The 21144-nt window shown below is 53.5% G+C and overlaps 2 protein-coding genes across 6 annotated transcripts in view; one reads left to right on the forward strand and one right to left on the reverse strand.

The window, feature by feature from the left end:
- Positions 1–11816: 11816 nt before the first annotated feature.
- On the forward strand, positions 11817–14150 carry POMC (proopiomelanocortin). The gene is made up of 2 exons (XM_068143289.1): positions 11817–11945; positions 13461–14150. The coding sequence occupies exons 1-2, from the start codon at positions 11817–11819 to the stop codon at positions 14091–14093; spliced, it is 762 nt and encodes a 253-aa protein (XP_067999390.1). The 3' UTR covers positions 14094–14150.
- Positions 14151–18715: 4565 nt separating this feature from the next.
- The window catches only part of EFR3B (EFR3 homolog B), an 89978-nt gene continuing 87549 nt past the window's right edge, over positions 18716–21144 (reverse strand). For 4 of the 5 annotated variants that reach the window (XM_068143149.1, XM_068143150.1, XM_068143148.1 and 1 more), the window contains exons 21-23: positions 20277–20383; positions 20078–20127; positions 18716–19208 (exon numbers count right to left, since the gene is read on the reverse strand). In XM_068143149.1, the coding sequence (XP_067999250.1) occupies positions 19103–19208; positions 20078–20127; positions 20277–20383 (263 nt within the window). In that variant the 3' untranslated portion in view covers positions 18716–19102. The remainder of the gene's footprint in view (positions 19209–20077; positions 20128–20276; positions 20384–21144) is intronic. The other variant, XM_068143146.1, reaches the window with a different exon arrangement.

Here is a 21144-nt window from a genome sequence, read left to right on the forward strand (position 1 = left end):
GTCTATGCATCCAAAAAGGCCTTAACCCCATGGATGATCTGCTGGTTGCTGGCTCTCTGGCTCAAATTTACCATCTCTAAGGGTCTGCTGGCTCCAAAGCCTCCAAACAGTGGAGACAGTTTTGTGGTGGTGTACCAGCCATCTACTCACCTGGATGTCTCTTGAGTCCCTGTTTGTCATACCCTGCACATTTGACCAGACACTAGATGAAGGTGTTCTGGATGGAGCAGGATCCTCAGCACTACTCCCCACTCTACCAGCTGCACCTGGGCAGGAGTAGAGGTGGGTGATGAGCACAGAACACCTGCTCAGAGCACAAGTCAACTGTCTGCAAAGCACTTCACAGTATCACAGTATCACAGTATAACTTAGGTTGGAAAGGACCTCGAGGATCATCGAGTCCAACCTATCAACACAGACCCCATGACTAGACCATGGCACCAAGTGCCACGTCCAATCTCCTCTTGAACGCCTCCAGGGACGATGACTCCACCACCTCCCCGGGCAACCCGTTCCAATGACGAATGACTCGCTAGGAGAAGAATTTCCTCCTCACCTCGAGTCTAAACCTCCCCTGGTGCAGCTTGAGACTGTGTCCCCTTGTTCTGGTGCTGGTTGCCTGGGAGAAGAGACCAACCCCTTCCCAGCTACAACCACCTTTCAGGTAGTTGTAGAGGGCAATGAGGTCACCCCTGAGCCTCCTCTTCTCCAGGCTAAACAATCCCAGCTCCCTCAGCCTCTCCTCATAGGGCTTGTGTTCAAGGCCTCTCACCAGCCTTGTTGCCCTTCTCTGGACACGCTCAAGTGTTTCGATGTCCTTCTTAAACTGAGGGGCCCAGAACTGGACACAGTACTCAAGGTGCGGCCTAACCAAAGCAGAGTACAGGGGCACAATGACCTCCCTGCTCCTGCTGGCCACACTATTCCTAATGCAGGCCAGGATGCCATTGGCCCTCCTGGCCACCTGGGCACACTGCTGGCTCATATTCAGGTGGCTGTCAATCAGCACCCCCAGGTCCCTCTCTCTTTGGGAGCTCTCCAGCCACTCCGACCCCAGCCTGTAGCTCTGCATGAGATTGCCGTAGCCAAAGTGCAGCACTCGGCACTTGGACTTGTTGAATGCCATCCCATTGGACTCTGCCCATCTGTCCAGTCGGTCGAGGTCCCTCTGCAGAGCCTTTCTACCCTCTAACTGACTAACATCTGCCCCTAACTTGGTGTCATCTGCAAACTTGCTGATGACTGACTCGACCCCCTCATCCAGATCATCGATGAAGATGTTGAAGAGGACGGGGCCCAGCACTGATCCCTGGGGGACACCACTGGTGACTGGCTGCCAGCTGGATGTGGCACCATTCACTACCACTCTCTGGGCCCGGCCCTCCAGCCAGTTCCTAACCCAGCACAGAGTGTAGTGGTCCAATCCACAGGCTGACAGCTTAGCCAGCAGTTTGCTGTGGGGGACGGTGTCAACCTGGAACCTGCCCTCAGATAAAAGGGAAGAGGATTGTCTTGGCAGTAGTCCCACTGTGGCTGTGCCAGAGGGTCCTCAGACAGACCTCTGTGGCCATCACAAGGTTTTTGCAAGCCCCAGAGTACTTCTCACCCCTGTGATGCTGATGTTTACAGCCCAGTGCCCCCCATCCCATGGGATTTGAGCACAGCTGTGACATTCACACCTGGCCCTGGAGCTCATTCACACCAAAGTGTGACCTCCTTCTCCAAATTAAAGCAGAAAGGCCAGAAATTATGTGGCTAAAGAGCTCAATCAGCCGTGGACATCTCACTCCCACACCCACCCCTGCCAGGAAAGAGCTGCACATCCTGAGCTGCGGCTTATGGGGACGAGGTCATGATGAAGCCACCAGATCTGCTAGGACAAGAGAAAACTGCCTCAAGTTATACCAGAAGAGGCTCTGGTTGGGCAGAAGGAAGATTTTCTTCCCCAAAAGGGCTGCCAAGCCCTGGAACAGGCTGCCTAGGGAGTCCCCATTCCTGGAAGGACTGAGAAGTCCTGTAAATGGACATGGTGCTGAGGGACATGGCACTGAGGGGTATGGCTTAGCTGTGACCTGGCACTGCTCAGTTAATGGTTAGAGTTAATGATCTTGAAGGTCTTTCCAACCAAAAGTTATTCTGATTCTGCCTCATTCAAGTTATCCCTGAAGTGAGGTCTCCAGAGCTGAGCAGCTTGATGGAGCAGAGCCCTGGGGCCATGCCCTGCTGATGGCTATGCTCAGAGCAGGGGGTGGATGATGCTCCTCTTCCAGTGTGTTTGTGTGGTTCTGGATAGTCTCCAGATGTCCCCAGCTCAGAGAGAAGGAAGAATCAGCTGCACCCACGAATCATTTATGCACTGCACTCTCTTTGGGGTAAAAAAAACCCAAAACATAAATGAGTTCTGTGATGAAATCTAATGAGTGTCCTGCTCCTATACTGGGAGCAGCTCTGCATGGGGAGCAGGACTCAGCCATTCCATAGAATCACTGAATCATTTTGGTTGGAAGACACCTCTAAGATCATCAAGTCCAAACACTAACCCAGCACTGCCAGGTCATCACTAAACCATCTCCCTCAGCACCACATTTACACAGTTTTTCAATCGCCCCAGAGACAGGGAATTCACCACTGCCCTGGGCAGCCTGTCCCAGGGCTTGACAGCTCTTTCAGAGAAGAAATTGATCCTCATGTCCAACCTAAACCTTCCCTGGGGCGACTTCAGACTACTTCCTCTTCTACTGTTGTTTATTCCTTGGGAGAAGTGACCAACCCCCACTTCACTCCAACCTCCTTTCAGGGAGTGGTAGAGAGTGAGGAGGTCTTCCCTGAGCCTCCCTTTCTCCAGGCTGAACAACCCCAGTTCCCTCAGGAACTCCTCACAAAACTTGTTCTCCAGACCCTTCATCAGCTTTGTTGTCCTTCTCTGGACACACTCCAGCACCTCAGTGGAGCAAGGAGCCCCAGTCTGAACCTAGTATCCAAAGCAGCCTCAGTAGTACCAGTTCAGGGGGGTCATCACTGCCCAGGTCTTGCTGGCCACGCCAGCACCACTCAAGCATGCTACAGAGATGCTGAAGCACTAACATCGTGCTAACAGCGTTAGCACTAACAGCACTAACAGCGTGAAGACACGCTGGAGGGAAGGGAGGCCATCCAGAGGGACCTTGACAGGCTGGAGAGGTGGGCACAAGCCAACCTCATGAAGTTCAATAAGAGCAAGTGCAGGGTCCTGCATCTGGGTCGAGGCAATCCCAGGCACAAATACAGGCTGGGCAGTGACTGGCTGGAAAGTAGCCCAGAAGAGAGAGACTTGGGGGTGCTGGTGGACAAAAAGCTCAACATGAGCTCTCAGTGTGCACTTGCAGCCCGCAAAGCCAATCAGATCCTGGGCTGCATCAGGAGAAGTGTGGCTAGCAGGTCGAGGGAGGTGATCCTCCCCCTCTACTCAGCCCTGGTGAGACCCCACCTGGAGTACTGTGTCCAGTTCTGGAGCCCCTATTACAAGAGGGATCTGGAGGTGCTGGAACGTGTCCAGAGAAGGGCCACAAGGATGATCAGAGGGCTGGAGCACCTCTCCTATGAGGGCAGACTGAAGGAGTTGGGGCTGTTCAGTCTGCAGAAGAGAAGGCTCCGAGGTGACCTAATTGTGGCCTTCCAGTATCTGAAAGGGGCCTACAGGAAGGCTGGGGAAGGACTTCTCAGGATCTCAGGTAGTGATAGGACTAGGGGCAATGGAATGAAGCTGGAGGTGGGGAGATTCAGGCTAGATGTGCGGAGGAGGATCTTCACCATGAGAGTGGTGAAACCCTGGAATGTGTTGTCCAGGGAGGTGGTCGAGGCCCCGTCCCTGGGGGTGTTTAAGAGCAGGCTGGATGAGGCTCTGTCCAGCCTGATCTAGTGTGGGGTGTCCCTGCCCATGGCAGGGGGGTTGGAACTAGATGATCCTTGTGGTCCCTTCCAACCCTGAATGAAACTATGAAACTATGAAACTATGAAACTATGAAACATCTCCAAGAGATCACAGAATCACCAAGGTTGGAAGAGACCTCAAAGATCATCAAGTCCAACCTGTCACCAAAGACCTCATGACTAAACCATGGCACCAAGTGCCATGTCCAATCCCCTCTTGAACACGTCCAGGGATGGGGACTCCACCACCTCCCTGGGCAGCACATTCCAAAGACTAACAACTCTCTCTGTGAAGAACTTTCTCCTCACCTCCAGCCTAAACTTCCCCTGGCACAGCTTAAGACTGTGTCCTCTTGTTCTGGTGCTGGTTGCCTGGGAGAAGAGACCAACCCCCTCCTGGCTACAACCTCCCTTCAGGTAGTTGTAGACAGCAGTAAGGTCTCCCCTGAGCCTCCTCTTCTCCAGACAATGTCACACTCCCTGATACCAGGAGTGGGGAGCTGAGCTCCAGCTGCAGTTGTCTCCAGGAGGGAGGTCTGAAAGCATTATCTGTGAAGCTGGCAAGTAGTGTAGACACCCAGCTTAGGCTGCTGTCGTAGTTTGGGCTGGCTGCCCTCTGCTACAGGGGTGTTTCCTGTGTCCAGAAGTCCAGCCCAGTGGGTGGACACAGGAAATTAGGTTATTTCCTACCATGATCCCTTGCACCACTATAAGTCTTACGGCGGGGTCTGGCACTTTCTCTTTCCTTCCTCCTCGCCACCCGGTAACAGGGGGAGGGATCTCCCGGCCATGGGCCTGGTTAGGCCCAAGGCCACGGGGGGGATGGGCAGTCTCAGATCTGGCCAGCTGAGACTAGCCTAGCAGTGGGGGAGGGGGAAGGAGGAGCCCTGGGGGTTTGGGTGCACCCCCAGGTGGGGATGGGATTTCTCTGGGTCTGTTTTTTTGGGTCTCTCTCTCTCTTGTCACTGTGTTTCTAGTTTTTTCTGCACGCACTCACTGTTCTATTTAAACTTTTCATCACTTTTGCAATCCGTTTGTCTGAGTTGTTATTTCTGCGCGTGGTGGGGAGGGGGTCTGCCCCAACCCATTACAGCTGCCAAAGCCATGACAGAAGATACTTCATCTCAGCCCCTCACCTGCAGCTGCTCAACTCTATGAGCTTTCCTAAACAGATTTCACATCTTCCTTATAAACATGAATGGCTCAGATTGGCCTAATGAAGACAAAAGAGCCTTTAAAGTATCACAGTATCACAGTATAACTTAGGTTGGAAAGGACCTCGAGGATCATCGAGTCCAACCTATCAACACAGACCCCATGACTAGACCATGGCACCAAGTGCCACGTCCAATCTCCTCTTGAACACCTCCAGGGATGGTGACTCTACCACCGCCCTGGGCAGCCCATTCCAATGACGAATGACTCGCTCGGTGAAGAACTTTCTCCTCACCTCGAGTCTAAACCTCCCCTGGTGCAGCTTGAGACTGTGTCCCCTTGTTCTGGTGCTGGTTGCCTGGGAGAAGAGACCAACCCCTTCCCAGCTACAACCACCTTTCAGGTAGTTGTAGAGGGCAATGAGGTCACCCCTGAGCCTCCTCTTCTCCAGGCTAAACAATCCCAGCTCCCTCAGCCTCTCCTCATAGGGCTTGTGTTCAAGGCCTCTCACCAGCCTTGTTGCCCTTCTCTGGACACGTTCAAGTGTTTCAATGTCCTTCTTAAACTGAGGGGCCCAGAACTGGACACAGTACTCAAGGTGCGGCCTAACCAATGCAGAGTACAGGGGCACAATGACTTCCCTGCTCCTGCTGGCCATACTATTCCTAATGCAGGCTAGGATGCCATTGGCCCTCTTGGCCACCTGGGCACACTGCTGGCTCATATTCAGGCGGCTGTTGATCAGTACCCCCAGGTCCCTCTTTGTTTGGGAGCTCTCCAGCCACTCTGACCCCAGCCTATAGCTCTGCATGGGATTGCCGTAGCCAAAGTGCAGCACTCAGCACTTGGACTTGTTAAATGCCATCCCAGTGGATTCTGCCCATCTGTCCAGTTGGTCGAGGTCCCCCTGCAGAGCCTTTCTACCCTCTAACTGACTAACATCTGCCCCTAACTTGGTGTCATCTGAAAACTTGCTGATGACTGACTCGACCCCCTCATCCAGATCATCAGTGAAGATGTTAAAGAGGATGGGGCCCAGCACTGATCCCTGGGGGACGCCACTGGATGTGGCACCATTCACCACCACTCTCTGGGCTCGGCCCTCCAGCCAGTTCCTAACCCAGCACAGAGTGTTGCTGTCCAAGCCACGAGCTGACAGCTTAGATAGCAGTTTGCTGTGGGGGACGGTGTCAAAGGCCTTGCTGAAGTCCAGGTAGACCACATCCACAGGCCTCCCCACGTCCACCAGATGGGTCACCTGATCATAGAAGGAGATCAGGTTAGAGAGGCAGGACCTGCCCTTCCTAAATCCATGTTGGCTGGACCTGAGCCCTTGGCCATCCTTCAGGTGTGCAGTAATTGCCGCCAGGATAATCTGCTCCATCACGTTCCCTGGCACTGAGGTCAGGCTAACTGGCCTGCAGTTTCCAGGTTCCTCCATCCGACCTTTCTTATGGATGGGGACCACATTGGCCAGTTTCCAGTCACCTGGGACCTCATCGGTGAGCCAGGACTGGAGGAAAATGATGGAGAGCGGCTTGCCCAGCTCATCTACCAGCTCTCTCAGCACCCTAGGATGGATCCAATCCGGTCCCATGGACTTGTGAGTGTCCAAGTGGCTCAGCAGGTCCCGAACTAATTCCTCATGGATTACTGGGGCACTACACTGCTCCCCGACCCCATCGCCCAGCTCAGGAGGCCACTCGTCCTGAACTCCTGCCTTGCTGTTAAAAATTGAGGCAAAGAAGGTGTTCGGGACCTCAGCCTTTTCCTCGTCTTCAGTCACCATGTTCCCCTCCAGCTCCAATAAGGAGTGCAGGTTCTTCCTGCCCTTCTTCTTATTGTTAATATATTTGTAAAAATGTTTTTTATTGTCTTTGACAGAGGTGGCCAGCTTCAGTTCCAACTGGGCCTTTGCCTCCCTAATTTTATTCCTACATAATCTAACAACTTCCTTGAACATACCTCGAGAAGCCTTCCCCTCTTTCCAAAGGTCATACAGCCTCTTTTTCCCCCTTAAATCCTCCAGGAGCTGCTTGCTCATCCAGGCCGTTCACCTTCCCCGCCGGCTCGTCTTTCGGCACGTGGAAACTGCCAGTTCCTGTGCCTTCAAGAGCTCCTGTTTGAAGTAGGTCCGACCCTCCTGGACCCCTTGGTTCATGAGGGCTGGTACCCAGGGGACTTTACAAATAAGTTTCTTAAACAGGCTGAAGTTTGCCCTCTGGAAGTCCAAGGTGAAGGTTCTGTTGGTGCTCCTCCCTATCTCCCTGCATATTGAAAACTTCACTATCTCGTGGTCACTGCACCCTAGGCAGCCTCCCACAATCACGTCTCCCACCAGCCCTTCTCTATTGGAGAACAGCAGGTCATGCAGAGCCTGTCCCCTGGTAGGCTCGCTTAACAGCTGTGTCAGGAAGCAGTCCTCCATTCGCTCCAGGAATCTTCTGGACTGCCTCCTCCCTGCTGAATTAAGTTCCCAGCAGATATCTGGCAGGTTGAAGTTACTGACAAGGACAAGATCTGATGATCTTGAGACGGCCTCCAGTTGTTTGTAGAATCATAGCTCCAGTTTGGGCCATAACGTGCCTCAGAATAGCTCTTTGTCACGGGAAAATATTGCAGAGAGGGGGATCTGTCAGCAAGGACTGAGGCAGCTGATGCAGTTGTGGGCACTGCAGAGGTGCATGGTCCAGAGATAGATGTGGGGAGGGTCCAGGGAAGGTGTGAAGCAAATTGAAGTTCTGCAGAGGCTGTTTCTTGAATCTCTGGTGCTTTGCCTCTTTAGTTACCTTCAGTGGAGGGTTTCCTCCAGTCCTGGGGTGCTCAGGTGAAGCTCTTGCTCCCCAGTATCCTTTGGCAAGGAACAACCCACCTCATTTTTGTTCATTCTCAGCCTCTCGTCTGGCTGTTGGAAAGACGAGAGGAGCTCCAGAGGAGATCCCTCCAAGATGGAACACCTCCACCCTGAGGCAGCTGTCTGGATGATGTTCACAGAAATCACAGAAACACTCAGGTTGGAAAAGACCCTCAGGATCACCAAGTCCAACCCAGAACCCTACTCTACATGGTTCACCCCTAAACCATATCCCAAGCACCACATCCAAACCACCTTTACACACACCCATGGTTGGTGACTCAACCACCTCCCTGAGCAGTCTATTCCAATGCCTGACCACTCTTGCTGGGAAAGTCTTTTTCCTAATGTCCAGTCTCAGTTGCTCAACCACTCTCCACATCCCTCTAACCCCAGTGTCTTGTTTATGGGTTGTTTTTTTCCCCCAGGAGATCACCTTTGGGGTAGTTTCTTTCACTACAGAGGACCATGTCAAGCAGAATAGGAGCAAATCCTTCACCCACCCAAGAGAAGAGCACATCTGCTGGCAAGATTGCAGGTGAACCTCCACAGGTGTCTTCTCATAAGCATCAAAATCAACAACTGAGCTTCACATGGGCTAGTGGGATGGATGCTCATAGCCCATGTCTGATTCTTGCTCAAGCCCAGACCCAACAAAAATCACTCTTAGGTGTTATGGGTGAAGATGGTCCCTCAAGGGCTACCTTGCCATTACATCCTGGGGACAGAAAATCCCCATGCAGATGTGTTTCTTCACCTGATTAAGCCCAGAGCTGGAAAAAAAAAAGACCTAAAAGTCATCCTCTGATCCTGATGGACAGCTGGGGACTGGTGCCATCACCCTGGACTGCTTGTGGAGAGCAGCTAGAGGTGATGAGCAAGGTCAGAGGCAAATCTACCTCAAGCACAGGAGACATGGAATGTAAAAGCCCATGCAGAACCTGGTAAACCATCTCTGAACATCATCCTCCTGCTGTTGAAACTTCTACATGAGGCTTGACAAGGTTCTGGGACGTGGGACAGGGGTGGTTGGCATGTCACCTCTTTTGGCTGGAAAAAGAGAGTTGAGCCCTCGAGGCACCAGACAGCTGAGTGGTAAGGGCTGGAAACTTGGCACCAGATGAGTTCCCCCATCTCTCCAACCCTTTTGTTCTTCCCATCACCCCCAGCTCCTTTTCAAGGTACCATCCTGCACCAAACACATCACAGAGGACAGAGCATCCCTCTTGATTGCTGGTGCAAGGCTTGGCCAAGGGCCACGAAAGAGCTTCCTGGAAGCCACCACAGCCTTACCTGTAGAGTAGCCAAGGTCAGCCCTATAGCAATCATGAGTCCTGCTGGGCTTTGGGATTCTCTGCTATAGGGGAAAACATCCACAGCCCAAAGCTAGTCCAGCTAGAGTGGAGCAGGGAAACTGGGATCTGATGGGTGCAGACAGGGAACAATGAGGCTGGCCAAGCCCCTTAAACCTGTCAGTGCTCTGGACAATGCTTTCCTGCTGAGTTTGCGCCCACAGCTGGGGACTACAGGACTCCCTGACACATCAGGCAGAGATGCCTGCTGCCTACACTCACCCTAACCTGGGCTGAGGAGCCCGAGAGCTTTATTTTTAACCAAATCCCCTTTTATCTCACCCAAATACCCCAAATCCTCAGTGCCCACCGGAGCACGAAGTTCTTCCCACACCTGAGCCCGAGGAGTGACAGATGCTCCTGTCCTGCACGCTAGTGACAAACAACTCACACCAAACCCACCACTGGCACCCGATGAAGGACTTTCCATCCCCCCATCTCCCCCCCACCCCCCCTTTCCCAGATCCAAACTCAATTAGCAGCATCGCCCTGAAAACTTTGCCGGCTGCGTTTCACTGAGAGATGCTAATCTCCCCCCAACATCCGCCACGGGGTCGGGTCTGGAGAGAGCTTGTGGCTTGCTCATCTTTTGTTTCATACCCGGAATGGTCCCTCTCGTCCCCGCTTCCAGCCACCCCCCCTCCCCTTTCCCTCCAGCAGATGCGACGGCCGCGATGATGTGGGGGGGTTGGGGGGGATATAAAAGCTACCAGGACCAGCGGCCGAGTGGCAGAAGCTGGCTGGGAGTGCACAGGAGAAGGGGGACGGAAGACGTGCGGTGCCCGGACTCTCATCCCGGCCACAGGTAAGCACCAAACCCCAGCCACTCAACCCCTATGGGGCTTCCTGGGGTGTTCTAGGGGGTGGGGAGGGGAAAGAAAGTTGCAAAAAATCTGTGTTTGATGGATGGTAGGGACCAGTTGCCACAGGGCAGTGACACGCTGTGATGGATGGATGGATGTCAGGCAGGGGTTTCCCAGCAAGGGATGGGCAATAAAACATCCTCCCCTCCTTGTCTGCAGTTTATAGCCCTCTCAGCTCTGTTTATTGTGGGGTTTATTTGCCTTATTCGGGTGTTAAGATGTCACAGGGTTGCTGCTGTGCTGGGGGATCCCCAGGTGGTGACACCCTCAAACCGAAGCAAAAGATAGAAAGACCTTCAAGTTTAAATTCGATGTCTTGCTCTTTTAACCCTCTTTGTGAACCATTATTTACAGTCATAACCATCAGGTTCTTTTATGCCACTGCTCAAGAAGGTTCCCCTCCAGACAGGCTCCCTAGAACCACAGGAGAGGGTCAGCTCTTCCCTCCAGCCACACATTTGGGACAAAAACTCGGTTTTTCTACTATGTGGGATGAGGTTTTCCTCCTACAGAGCTCCCATAGCATGGGGGAAGATGAGACACACGAGGCCATGCCGAGTTCAATATTGCTGCTTGGGAAAGATCTGGGGAGTCTGCAGAGGGAATTCAACCCCTGGACTATAGAGTCAGGTCCTCTGGATGTCCAGGAACCCACCTCAGCCTCACCTTGATGAGACAGCAGCAAGGGCTGCTTCCCTCCCCAGGTTTTGTCAGGATGCTGCATTAATTCGGACAGCCCCCAGGGTCACACCACATCCCAGACAGCACCACCACTTCCCACAGCCCTTCCCACAAGCCAAGTAGCCAACTTCAGTATTGTCTGAAGTCCCATGAGACACTGGAAAAAAAGGATCCTCAGGTAGGCTGTGAATGCCCCCATCCCTGGAGACACCCCAGGTGAGGCTGCACAGGGCTCTGCACAACCTGATCTGGTTGAAGTTGTCCCTGATGACTGCAGGGGGGGTCTGGCTAGATGACCTTTAAAGGTCCCTTCCCCACCCACAGCCTCCTGTGACGCACTGATTAATGTAAGATATTCATGGCTGACTCTTCTAATCCTAATTCATCATGATTTACACTCCTGTCTCCCACCACGCAGCAGCTTTGTGGCCACTTGAGGACAGATTAGGAGGGAACACATCACTATTATTTTATTTTTTGGAGAAGAATCGGCTTGCAAAGTCGTGAGTGGTCGACAAAGGCTGAAACCTGCTAGAGCTTCCTCACGCTGCTTCCTGGCAGCATCATTCATCTTGATGGGGTTCTTAGGAGGCGGCAGCAATCCCCGCAGACAGCGGCTGTCACCTTCGCTAGCAGTGACAAAGGACCTGGGCTCCAGTCAGATGCCTTTCACTTCAAAAGGGAAAAGGAAGAGCCGGGGGAGGAGGGGAAGGGGAAAGGGGAGGGAGGGGAATGCTGTTCCTTTTTCAGAGCAGAGGGATGAGTCTGCAGGCAGGGAGGTCTTCCCTTTGCCGTGCCTCAGTTTCCCCCTCGGGCAAAATCCACTCCATGCTCCTGGGGTCTCGGAGGAAAAACAAACAAACAAACAAACAAACAAACAAAAAGTGGGTTTCTATTTTTCCTTTTTATTATTATTGTTGTTCTCCACAGTTCCTGCACATTTCCTGGCCTCACAGCCCCTTGAATCCCTCCTGTGAGCCCAACTCCGTGTCCCCAGCCAGGATGTCAAGCACACTGTGGAGCATCTTGCCTGTGGTGCTGTGGCTGCTGCTCTGGCACCCCACAAGTGCCAGTGACCCATGCTGGGAGAGTGGCAAATGCCAGGACCTCACCACTGAGGTGGGTATTCTGGTAAGCCTGGGGATGGGGACTGGCCTCCAGTGCCTTTGCTGGGTGATGGGGTGGGAGAAGAGATGATGGGGATGCCAATGTCATGGGGGTGGTCTGCATCAGTGTAGGGGAACAGACCCAGAGAGGCTGTGGAGTCTCCTTCTCTGGAAAGATTCCCAAACCCACCTGGGAAGTGATCCCAGGCAAACTGCTCTGTGTGACCCTGCTAACCTGCTTTAGCAAGGAGCTTGGGCTAGATGATCTCCAGAGGTCCCTTTCAACCCCTAACATCCTGTGATCTCCTGGGGTCCCTTCCAACCACTATCATGCTGGGACCCAATGACTTCAGGTTTCAGTGGGCTCCTGTCACCTGTCTTCTCGTTGAGGGCTGATGCCAGAATAAGGTTTTGAGCTTAAATGTGGGAAGAATGAACAATTTGGATGTTGGCTTCACCCTGAGCCCAGGGTGCTTGCAGAGGGTGGTGGTGACACAATGGCACAGCCACTCCCCTTGTGCAAGTGCTGAATTTGCTACAGGGACCTCAGTGGAAGCTGTGTCCCTTTCCAGCACCGTTTCCAGCCACCCAGGGCTGGTTTGGTGTCTGGGCATGAGAGAGGTGATTCTGCCCCTCTGCTCTGGAGAGATACCGCCCACAGTGCTGCATCCATCTCTGGGGTTGTAGGCACAGGAGAGACATGGACCTGTTGGAGTGGGTGCAGAGGAGGCCACAAAAAAGGGTCCAAGGGCTGGACCCCCTCTGCTGTGAGGACAGGCTGAGAGAGTTGGGGTTGTTCAGCCTGGAGAATAGAAGGCTCCAGGGAGAATTTATCAGTACTTAAAGGCATCTGTAAGAGATGGGGACAGACTTTTCTTCAGGGCCCACTGTGACAGGACAAGGGGTGATGGTTTTAAAGTAATAGAGGGGAGATTCAGACTGGATAGAAGAAAGAAATTGTTTCTGCTGAGGGTGGTGAGACACTGGCCCAGGTTACCCAGAGAGGTGGTAGATGCCCCATCTCTGGAAACATTCCAGGTCAGCTTGGATGGGGCTCTGAGCAACCTGATCCAGTTGAAGACATTCCTGCTCAGTGCTGAGCTGTTGGATTAATCATAGAATGGTCTGGGATGGAAGGGACCTTCAAAGGTCATCCAGTCCAACCTCCCCTCAATCAGCAGGGACACCCCCAGCCAGATCAGGTTGCCCAGAGCCTCGTCAAGCCTCACCTTGAATATCTCCAGGGAAGGGACCTTGTGACCGTTTGAGGCCTCAAACCCACGACAGACCTCAACCACCTCCCTGTTAGACAACTTTCAAAAGTCCACTCCCACCCACCCAAACCATTGCATGATTCTATACAACACCCTGCTGTGCAAGCAGACTCCTACCAACCCCCCATGGCCAGGAGAGTCCCTCCTGGTGCTGGCGTTTAAAAGTCCACTCCCACCCAAACCACTCTGCTGTGCAAGCAGACCCCTGCCGACCCCCCTGGGCCCATCCGCGGCCCCGGCGCTGACGCTGCCCGCACCCCCCGCAGGCGTGCGCCAGCGTGTGCAGGTCGGAGCTGTCCGCCGAGGTTCCGGTGTACCCCGGGAACGGGCACCTGCAGCCGCTCTCCGAGAGCATCCGCAGGTACGTCATGAGACACTTCCGCTGGAACAAGTTCGGCTGGAAGAACAGCAGCGGCGGGGCGCGCAAACGGCAGGGGACGGCGGGGGACGGCCCGCCCCCCGCAGCGCCGCCTGCTGGCCCCCCGGCGCAACGCCAGCAGGAGGAGGGGGCCGTCCCGCAACGGGAGGAAGGCAAACGATCCTACTCCATGGAGCACTTCCGCTGGGGCAAGCCGGTGGGGCGCAAGAGGAGACCCGTCAAGGTCTACCCCAACGGGGTGGAGGAGGAGTCGGCCGAGAGCTACCCTTTGGAGTTCAGGAGGGAGCTGGTGCTTGGCACCGGGGCACCGCCTGAGGAGGAGGAGGAGGAAGAGGAAGGCCCGGAAGAGGAGAAGAAGGCAGTGTCGGGCAGCTCCTACCGCAGGGGCCAGTACGGCTGGCACACGCCCTTGAAGGACAAGCGCTACGGGGGCTTCATGACCTCGGAGCACAACCAGACCCCTCTAGTGACTCTCTTCAAAAATGCCATCATCAAAAGCGCCTACAAGAAGGGGCAGTGATGGGGGGACAGGGAGGGAGAGCCCGAGGGGTGTCCCAGCCTCACCACCAACCCCCACCTCCACCCCCTCTAGCTTTAGTGTCCCCCGGCATTGTGCTTCACCTAGAGGTCACTCGTCCTGTCGCTCTGCATTAGTGCTCCGGAGGAATCCACTCCCACCTTAAGGATGAAGAAAGACCTCAACCACTTCCCCACACCCCCTGGACATGCTGTGGGAGCAGGGATGTCACCACTTTGGAGCACACCGAGTGATTTCCACCTTTTCACTGAGCTGTACAATACTGTAAATGAGAGAGTAAAAGAATTCTAAACAAAAAAAAGTTAATAAAAATAAACCAATCTATCCTCCTTCCTTCCTTTTTGCAAGCTACCCAGCTGTCAGCAGAGTCTCTGGGGGTGGCTGGTGCTGCTCAAGGGAGAGAACAAAGAATTGCAAAGTGAAATGGACCTGCTGGAGCGTGTTCAGAGAAGGGCCACGAGGATGGGCAGAGGGCTGGAGCTCCTCTCCTATAGAGACAGACTGAGAGAGTTGGGGCTGTTCAGTCTGGGGAGGAGAAGGCTTCAAGGAGACCTTATTGTGGCCTTCCAGTATCTGAAGGGGGCCTACAAGAAGGCCGGGGAAGGACTTTTTAGGGTGTCAGGGAGTGATAGGACCAGGGGCAATGGAACAAAACTAGAAATGGGTAGATTCAGATTGGATGTTAGGAAGAAGTTCTTCACCATGAGGGCGGTGAGACACTGGAACAGGTTGCCCAAGGAAGTGGTAGAAGCCTCATCCCTGGAAGTTTTGAAGGCCAGGCTGGATGTGGCTCTGAGCAACCTGGTCTAGCTGGGGATGTCCCTGCTGACTGCAGGGAGGTTGGACTGGATGACCTTTGGAGGTTCTTTCTGGTCCAGACCATTCTATGATTCCAAGTAAAGATGCTGAGGAGGCTGGGTAGGAGGGGAAGCTTTGTTACAGTCCTGCTGCTACCTTAAGTAGTGAAGCATGGGACACGCTGGGGAGGGTGCTTTGTGCTGGTGCACTAGTGAGGAGGTCAGGTTTAAAACCATAAAATGGCTTTGGTTGGAACAGACCTTTAAGATCACTGAGTCCATTGGTTAACCCAGCACTACCAGGTCACCACTAAGCCATGTCTCTCAGCACCACAGCTACATGGCTTTTAAAGCCCTCCAGGGATGGGGACTCCACCACTGCCCTGGGCAGCCAGTTTTAGGCCTTGACTACTCTTTTAGGAGGGTTGGACTAAATGATCCCCAGAGGTCCTTTCCAACCCCTACCATGCTGGGATTCTCTGAAATGTTGCTAAAGGAAATCAAGGCTGATATTAGTGCTCAGGGATGTCCTGGATCAATCCTTACCACAGCAAGAAGCAGAGGGTCTGCCGGTGCAGCATGTATGTGGCTGGAGCACGCATGGCATGAAGTGCATTTTGGCCCCTCAAATATCTACCCATACATCCTAGGACCCATTTATTTGGCCTTGGCCAGAGGGTTTGTGCTCATTCATGTACACTGTGAGCAAAAAGCCCAGGACCCTTCCCCTAGGCACTGCAGGACAGGGGGAAAAAAGGAGTAGAGACTAAATTATAAAAGATGATGAAGCCTGGTTTGGGTTGGATCCTGGGCACAGAGAAGAAACTTTTTCACTGAAAAGCTTCTCAGACACTGGAACAGGCTCCTCAGGCATTGGAAGGTGCTGCCCAGGGAGGTGGTTGAGTCACCAACCCTGGATGTGTTTGAAGGTGGTTTGGATGTGGTGCTTGGCGACATGGTTTAGGGGTGAACCTTGCAGAGTAGGGTTCTGGGTTGGACTTGGTGATCCTGAGGGTCTTTCCCAGCCAGAATGTTTCTGTGATTCAGGAAGGTGGCTGAATCCCCATTCCTGGAGGTGTTTAAAAGAGGCAGAGAGATGGTGTTGAGGGCCATGGTTTAGCACCAGCCTTGGCAGAGATGGAGAATGGTTAGACTCAATGGTCTTAAAGGGCTTTTCCACCCAAACCTGAGTGAAGGAAGATTGCTCTCATCTGAGACCATCCTCCTCCTCCATCCCAGCCTCAACTACCCATTTTTCCCTCTCCTGGGGTGCCTGGCTGCTGTGAACACACCAAGACAATGCCCCTAAAGTGGCAACATCAACATTTATTGGACATGGGCATTGAGACAGTGCACTGGAGAACATCAGCAGTTTCTCAGCCCCTTTAACCACCCACTCCCCTCCCTGCCCTCAGCCAGCCCCACAGCACAGCCATGGGGATGCAGACATGCACCTAAAGGGCTCTGTTTGGTGGAAACAAGACTTTGTCATCTCTACCTACACGAGCATCTACACTAAACATGATGGCCCAACAGGTGGAGTTTGGGTCCCAAAACGTGGTGGGAGGTGCAGCCAGGCGGGCGGGGACAGTCTCAGCCCCGCTGCTGTGCCCCAGGAAGAGACAGCAGTGTGTGGTGACAGGAGGGACCAGCAGCTGCTCAGTGAGGAGAATTCCAGTTCAGCTTCCTGGAGCAGTGGCCAGGGGTATTTTCTGCCCCCAAAAAAGGGACGATGAGCGCCCCAAGACGCGTTCTGTGGTGTGCAAGCAAACTTGGTGCTCCTCTTCCTACCTTTGTTGTGGTGTTGAAGAGGTTTGGAGGGGGTGTTCCCGTGGGGGTTGATGTGGGGAGGGGCTTTTGGGTTTTCCCATGGGGGTTAATTCTAGAAGGTGTTTTTTTGGCTTTCCCATGGGGGTTAACTTGGGAAGGTGCTTTTTGGTTTTCCCATTGGGGTTAAAGGGTATGTCCAGCTGTTTTTAACCTGGGCACACAATTTGGGGCTTAATCACTTTTCCTGCTGCATTTCATTAAGCATTCAGTGCTTGTCATTAGGAAAGCCAGGGGAACAAACCCTCCTTCCTTGAGCAGCAGCTCGCTTCCCATCCCCACTGCCAACCCCGAAATCCAGTCCAAACCCAACTTCCAGCAGGAGCAGGGGAGCAAAAAGAGCTCAGGGCCAGGGGATGAGGGATGCTGAGGAAAGGCAGCAGGAAGGGGAGAGCCTCAGGCAGGGCTGGCACAGGCAGAGCCACACTGTGAGCAGGGCAGTGCCGTGATCCATCCAGCCCAGGGACCAAAATAAACCCTTGTTTGTCCTGTCCTCTTAAGACAGACCCTTCCCTAAACCCGGATTAGAGCACAAACCAGAGGTGATCTTGGGGCAATCATGAGCTGTATCCGCTAGTGAGGGACAAGAACAAGGATAGGAACTTGTCATTACAGCCTGAAATAACTGCCTGGAGAGCTGCAGGGAGAGGGGGCCCACAAACAGGGCGTGCCAGGGAAACAGGTTGTGGCTGAAGCAAACCCAGAGCTGGCTGCGTTTATCTCCTGTCCCTCCACTCTGTGCAGAAGCAGCTCCCACACCTCCAGCTTCAGACCCTCCTGTGCCTCTTCAGATAACAAAGACAGAAGCAGCTTTGGAGGCGAAGGGGCTGGCCAAGCTCACAGGAGAGATCTCCCAGGGCCCCCCAGGCTGCTCAGAGGGTGAGGGTGGAGAAGCTGCACAGTGCCTGTCCAGCTGTGAAGGGTGCCCAAGCTCATCTTAGCAAACCAACGCTCAAAAGGCATTTGGCAGCAAGAGAGACCCTGTGAACCCCTGAATACCCTCCAAGAAATCTTTCCTTCCCATCCCTACCATCTTTACATTGCAGTTTGGGTTTGGTAGGACCCAGAATTTCCTACCACGTATTTCTAAAGCAAAAATCTTGACAGCTTCATCTCACCCCCCTACCCCTCCAGCTCCAGTTTTATCCTACTGCACAAGAGGCGGCTCATTCCATGGCCCACCAGATGTAGGGTCTGCGGGTGCAAACATTCCAGGTCAGGATGGAGGAGGCTCTAGTTGAAGATGTTGTGTGTCCCTGCTCACTGCAGGGGGTTGGACTAGATGACCTTTGAGGGTCTCTTCCGTCTCAGAGCATTCTATGACCCGTTAAAGCACCACTTATCACAGCCATTTCCTGCAGCACTGCGGGGGTTCTTTGTGGTTATGGCTCAGTTGATTTAAAATTGGACTTTGTCGAAGTGATTCTGCTACAAATAAATAAACAAACAGACAAACAATCCTCTCTTTGAGGCAGAAACCCCAAAACGGTGACAACCCAGCCCCCAGTGAGTCAGCATTCCCCAGCATGGTGGTTGCTCATGCCTTGTGTCACTGCCCCAGATGTGCCACTGCATGCCCAGGTGTACCATCACACCAGCTCCTCTCAAGCAGCCTGCCTGTGACCCAGGTAAGATGCGCACCTCATGTGGGCTTTACCCTCCATAAAAAATGAGGTTTCCCAAAGGAATCTTGTTTTTCAAGTCACCTGGCACCAGCCAGCCTGCTGTGTGCCCCCACACTGGGATGGGATGATCCATCCCATCCAGGACCCTCCTTCCAGGGCACTGGGGCACCATGAAGCACCCAGAGGAACTGGCCATGAGATGAGGGAGCTAAAGGAAGATGAAGGCCCACAGGCCAGGAGCTGGATGTGGGGACCTCAAGCACCAGCTTGAGCAAACTTTGGTTTGTGGCTTCTCCAGGCTCCAGCACACCCCAGATCCCCCCCCACTCCACCCCCCCCCATTTTACACCCTCCAGCTTCAGCCCTGCCCAGTGCCAGGGGCTCTCAAGATGGCCAACAGACAATGCAGGAAAGAGGTTTGCTTTATGCTGGGAAGATGTACATGGCCCAACACACTCTGCCCAGAGCTAGAGCACCTCCTCTCCCCAGAAGATGAAACCAGAGAGGGAGGTCCCAGCAAATACCCACTTCCCACACCACCCCCCGCTGCAAAACGTGACTGCAGAAGGTCCCAACAGAAAGCACGGGAGACAGGTTTATGGTGTCAGTGCATCTTGGGGTGGCCTCTGTGTCTGTGTCCCTGTAAGGATGTGTTCCCACTAGGGTCAGCAGTCTCTCCCCAAGGGGTCCTCCTTTGGTGCGAGCTGTGGGTGGTGGCTCTGTTCTACCAGCACAGCCACCTTCAGTACACGCACAGGTCTGGGAACTTCATCTCGTACACCGGGATGGAGTGGTTTTGGGGCTGGCCATAAGCAGCTGTGATGGTACCAGAGGGGCTTGGAGGTGGTCTGAAACACAAGAGGTGGAAGGAGATGGATTATAGAGAGGTTTGCTGATGAAGCAGCTTGTTAGAGTGAGTCCAGAGGAGGCCACAAAAATAATCCAATGGCTCAGACCCCACTGACCTCACTGCTGTGAGGACAGGCTGAGAGAGTTGGGCTTGTTCATCCTGGAGAAGAGAAGGCTCCAGGGACACCTTCTTGGGGCCTTTTAGTACTTAAAGGGAGTGATAAAAAAGAAAGCTGTGGACAGACATTTTATCAAGGCCTGTTGTGACAGGACAAGGGGTCATGGATTTGAACCAAAAGAGGATGGATTCACCCAGAGAGGTGGTAGATGGTCATCCCAGGAAACATTCCAGGTGAGGTTGGATGGGGCTCTGAGCAACCTGCTCTAGTTGAAGATGTCCCTGCTCACTGCAGGGGGCTTGTATTAGATGACCTTTAAAAGTCTCTTCCCATTCAAAGCATTCTGTGATCCTGTGAAGTGAAGCCTGGTGCAGAAAATGTGTTCCTGCACCACTGCAGGTCTCCCCAGTGCCACCACAGTAGAGAACTGGGGCAAACAAACCAGGACCTGCCCCCAGCAACCTTTGTGTCCACTCTTGCCATTGCAAAGACTCCAACCCCAGGCTGGACCCCATCCCCAGCACACAAGCTGTGACCATTTGAGGCTGTGCCTTTAAGAAAAAGACAGTACTGGGACACTATGGCTGAATGTTTTGGAATGTTGACGAAAACCCACCACACAAGCCTCCTTGGTGGGAAATGTACATTGGCCCCATTGCCCCTGGCCTTGTGTTCAGGCATTCCAGAGTCCAGCAGCAGGTTTCTGGGTGGCTCAAGGCACAGGGTGCTTGGCTGCTCCTTCAACTCACCGTATGGTGATCTCAAAGATCTGGTTGAGCTTGCTCTGCAGCAGCATCGCCTGTAAGAGACACAGAAGCTCTATCAGCAGTGCCCTACTCAAGACACGCTCCCCAGACACCACAGCAGGGAGAGGGTGGCCTGGCAAAATTCAGAGCCACATTGTCCCATTGTCATTGGAGCATTTTGAGTGACACAGGCTGGACTCACCCGGGCTCCACAGTGGGCAGCGATCTCCTCGAAAGGAGCCTTCTGAAACTTCTCCACCACTTGTCGCCTCCGCTCCCGCTCCTGCTCCTCCACAGCCATGCTGTCTGCTGGAGCAGAGAGGAGATCACAGCATCACAGAGGCACAGAATGGTAGGGGTTGGAAGGGACTTCTGGAGACACCTAGCTCAGTCCCTCCGCTAAAGCAGGGTCACCCAGAGCAGGTTGCCCAGGGTCGCCTCCAGGAGGGTTTGGAGGAGGTTCAGGGGAGACCTTATTGCGGTCTACAACTACCTGAAGGGTGGTTGTAGCCAGAAGGGGGTTGGTCTCTTCTCCCAGGCAACTAGCACCAGAACAAGAGGACACAGTCTCAAGCTGCGCCAGGGGAGGTTTAGGCTCAAGGTGAGGAGAAAGTTCTTCACAGAGAGAGTTGTTAGCTGTTGGAATGTGCTGCCCAGGGAGGTGGTGGACTCACCATCCGTGCAGGTGTTCAAGAGAGGATTGGATGTGGCACTTGGTGCCATGGTTTAGTAGTCGTGAGGTGTTGGGTGACAGGTTGGACTTGATGATCTTTGAGGTCTTTTCCAACCTTATTGATTCTATGATTCTATGACTCTCTCTAGAGAATGAGACTCCACAGTATCTCTGGGCAGCCTCTTCTAGGGCTCCCACCAGCAACCTCACAGGAAAGAAGTTTCTCCTCATCTTCAGATGGAACCTCCTGGGTTCCAATTAGTTCTGTTGCTCCTTGTCCTGTCCCTGGGCACCACTGAAAAGAGTCTGCCTGCATCCTCTTGACATCCACCCTTTAGATCTTTATCAGCACTGAGAAGATCCCCTCTTGTCCAGGCCAAATAGCCCCAGGTGTCTC

Source organism: Melanerpes formicivorus, unplaced genomic scaffold (genome assembly GCF_026170545.1).
Source record: "Melanerpes formicivorus ecotype bairdi unplaced genomic scaffold, bMelFor1.0.p_v2 SCAF_9, whole genome shotgun sequence".
Classification (NCBI taxonomy): Eukaryota; Metazoa; Chordata; class Aves; order Piciformes; family Picidae; genus Melanerpes; species Melanerpes formicivorus.

Coding starts and splice junctions, on each gene's coding strand:
- POMC (XM_068143289.1), top strand. CDS start 11,817: ATGTCAAGCACACTGTGGAGCATCTTGCCTGTGGTGCTGTGGCTGCTG. Junction 11,946..13,460: donor CCACTGAGGTGGGTATTCTG/GTAAGCCTGGGG, acceptor CACCCCCCGCAG/GCGTGCGCCAGCGTGTGCAG.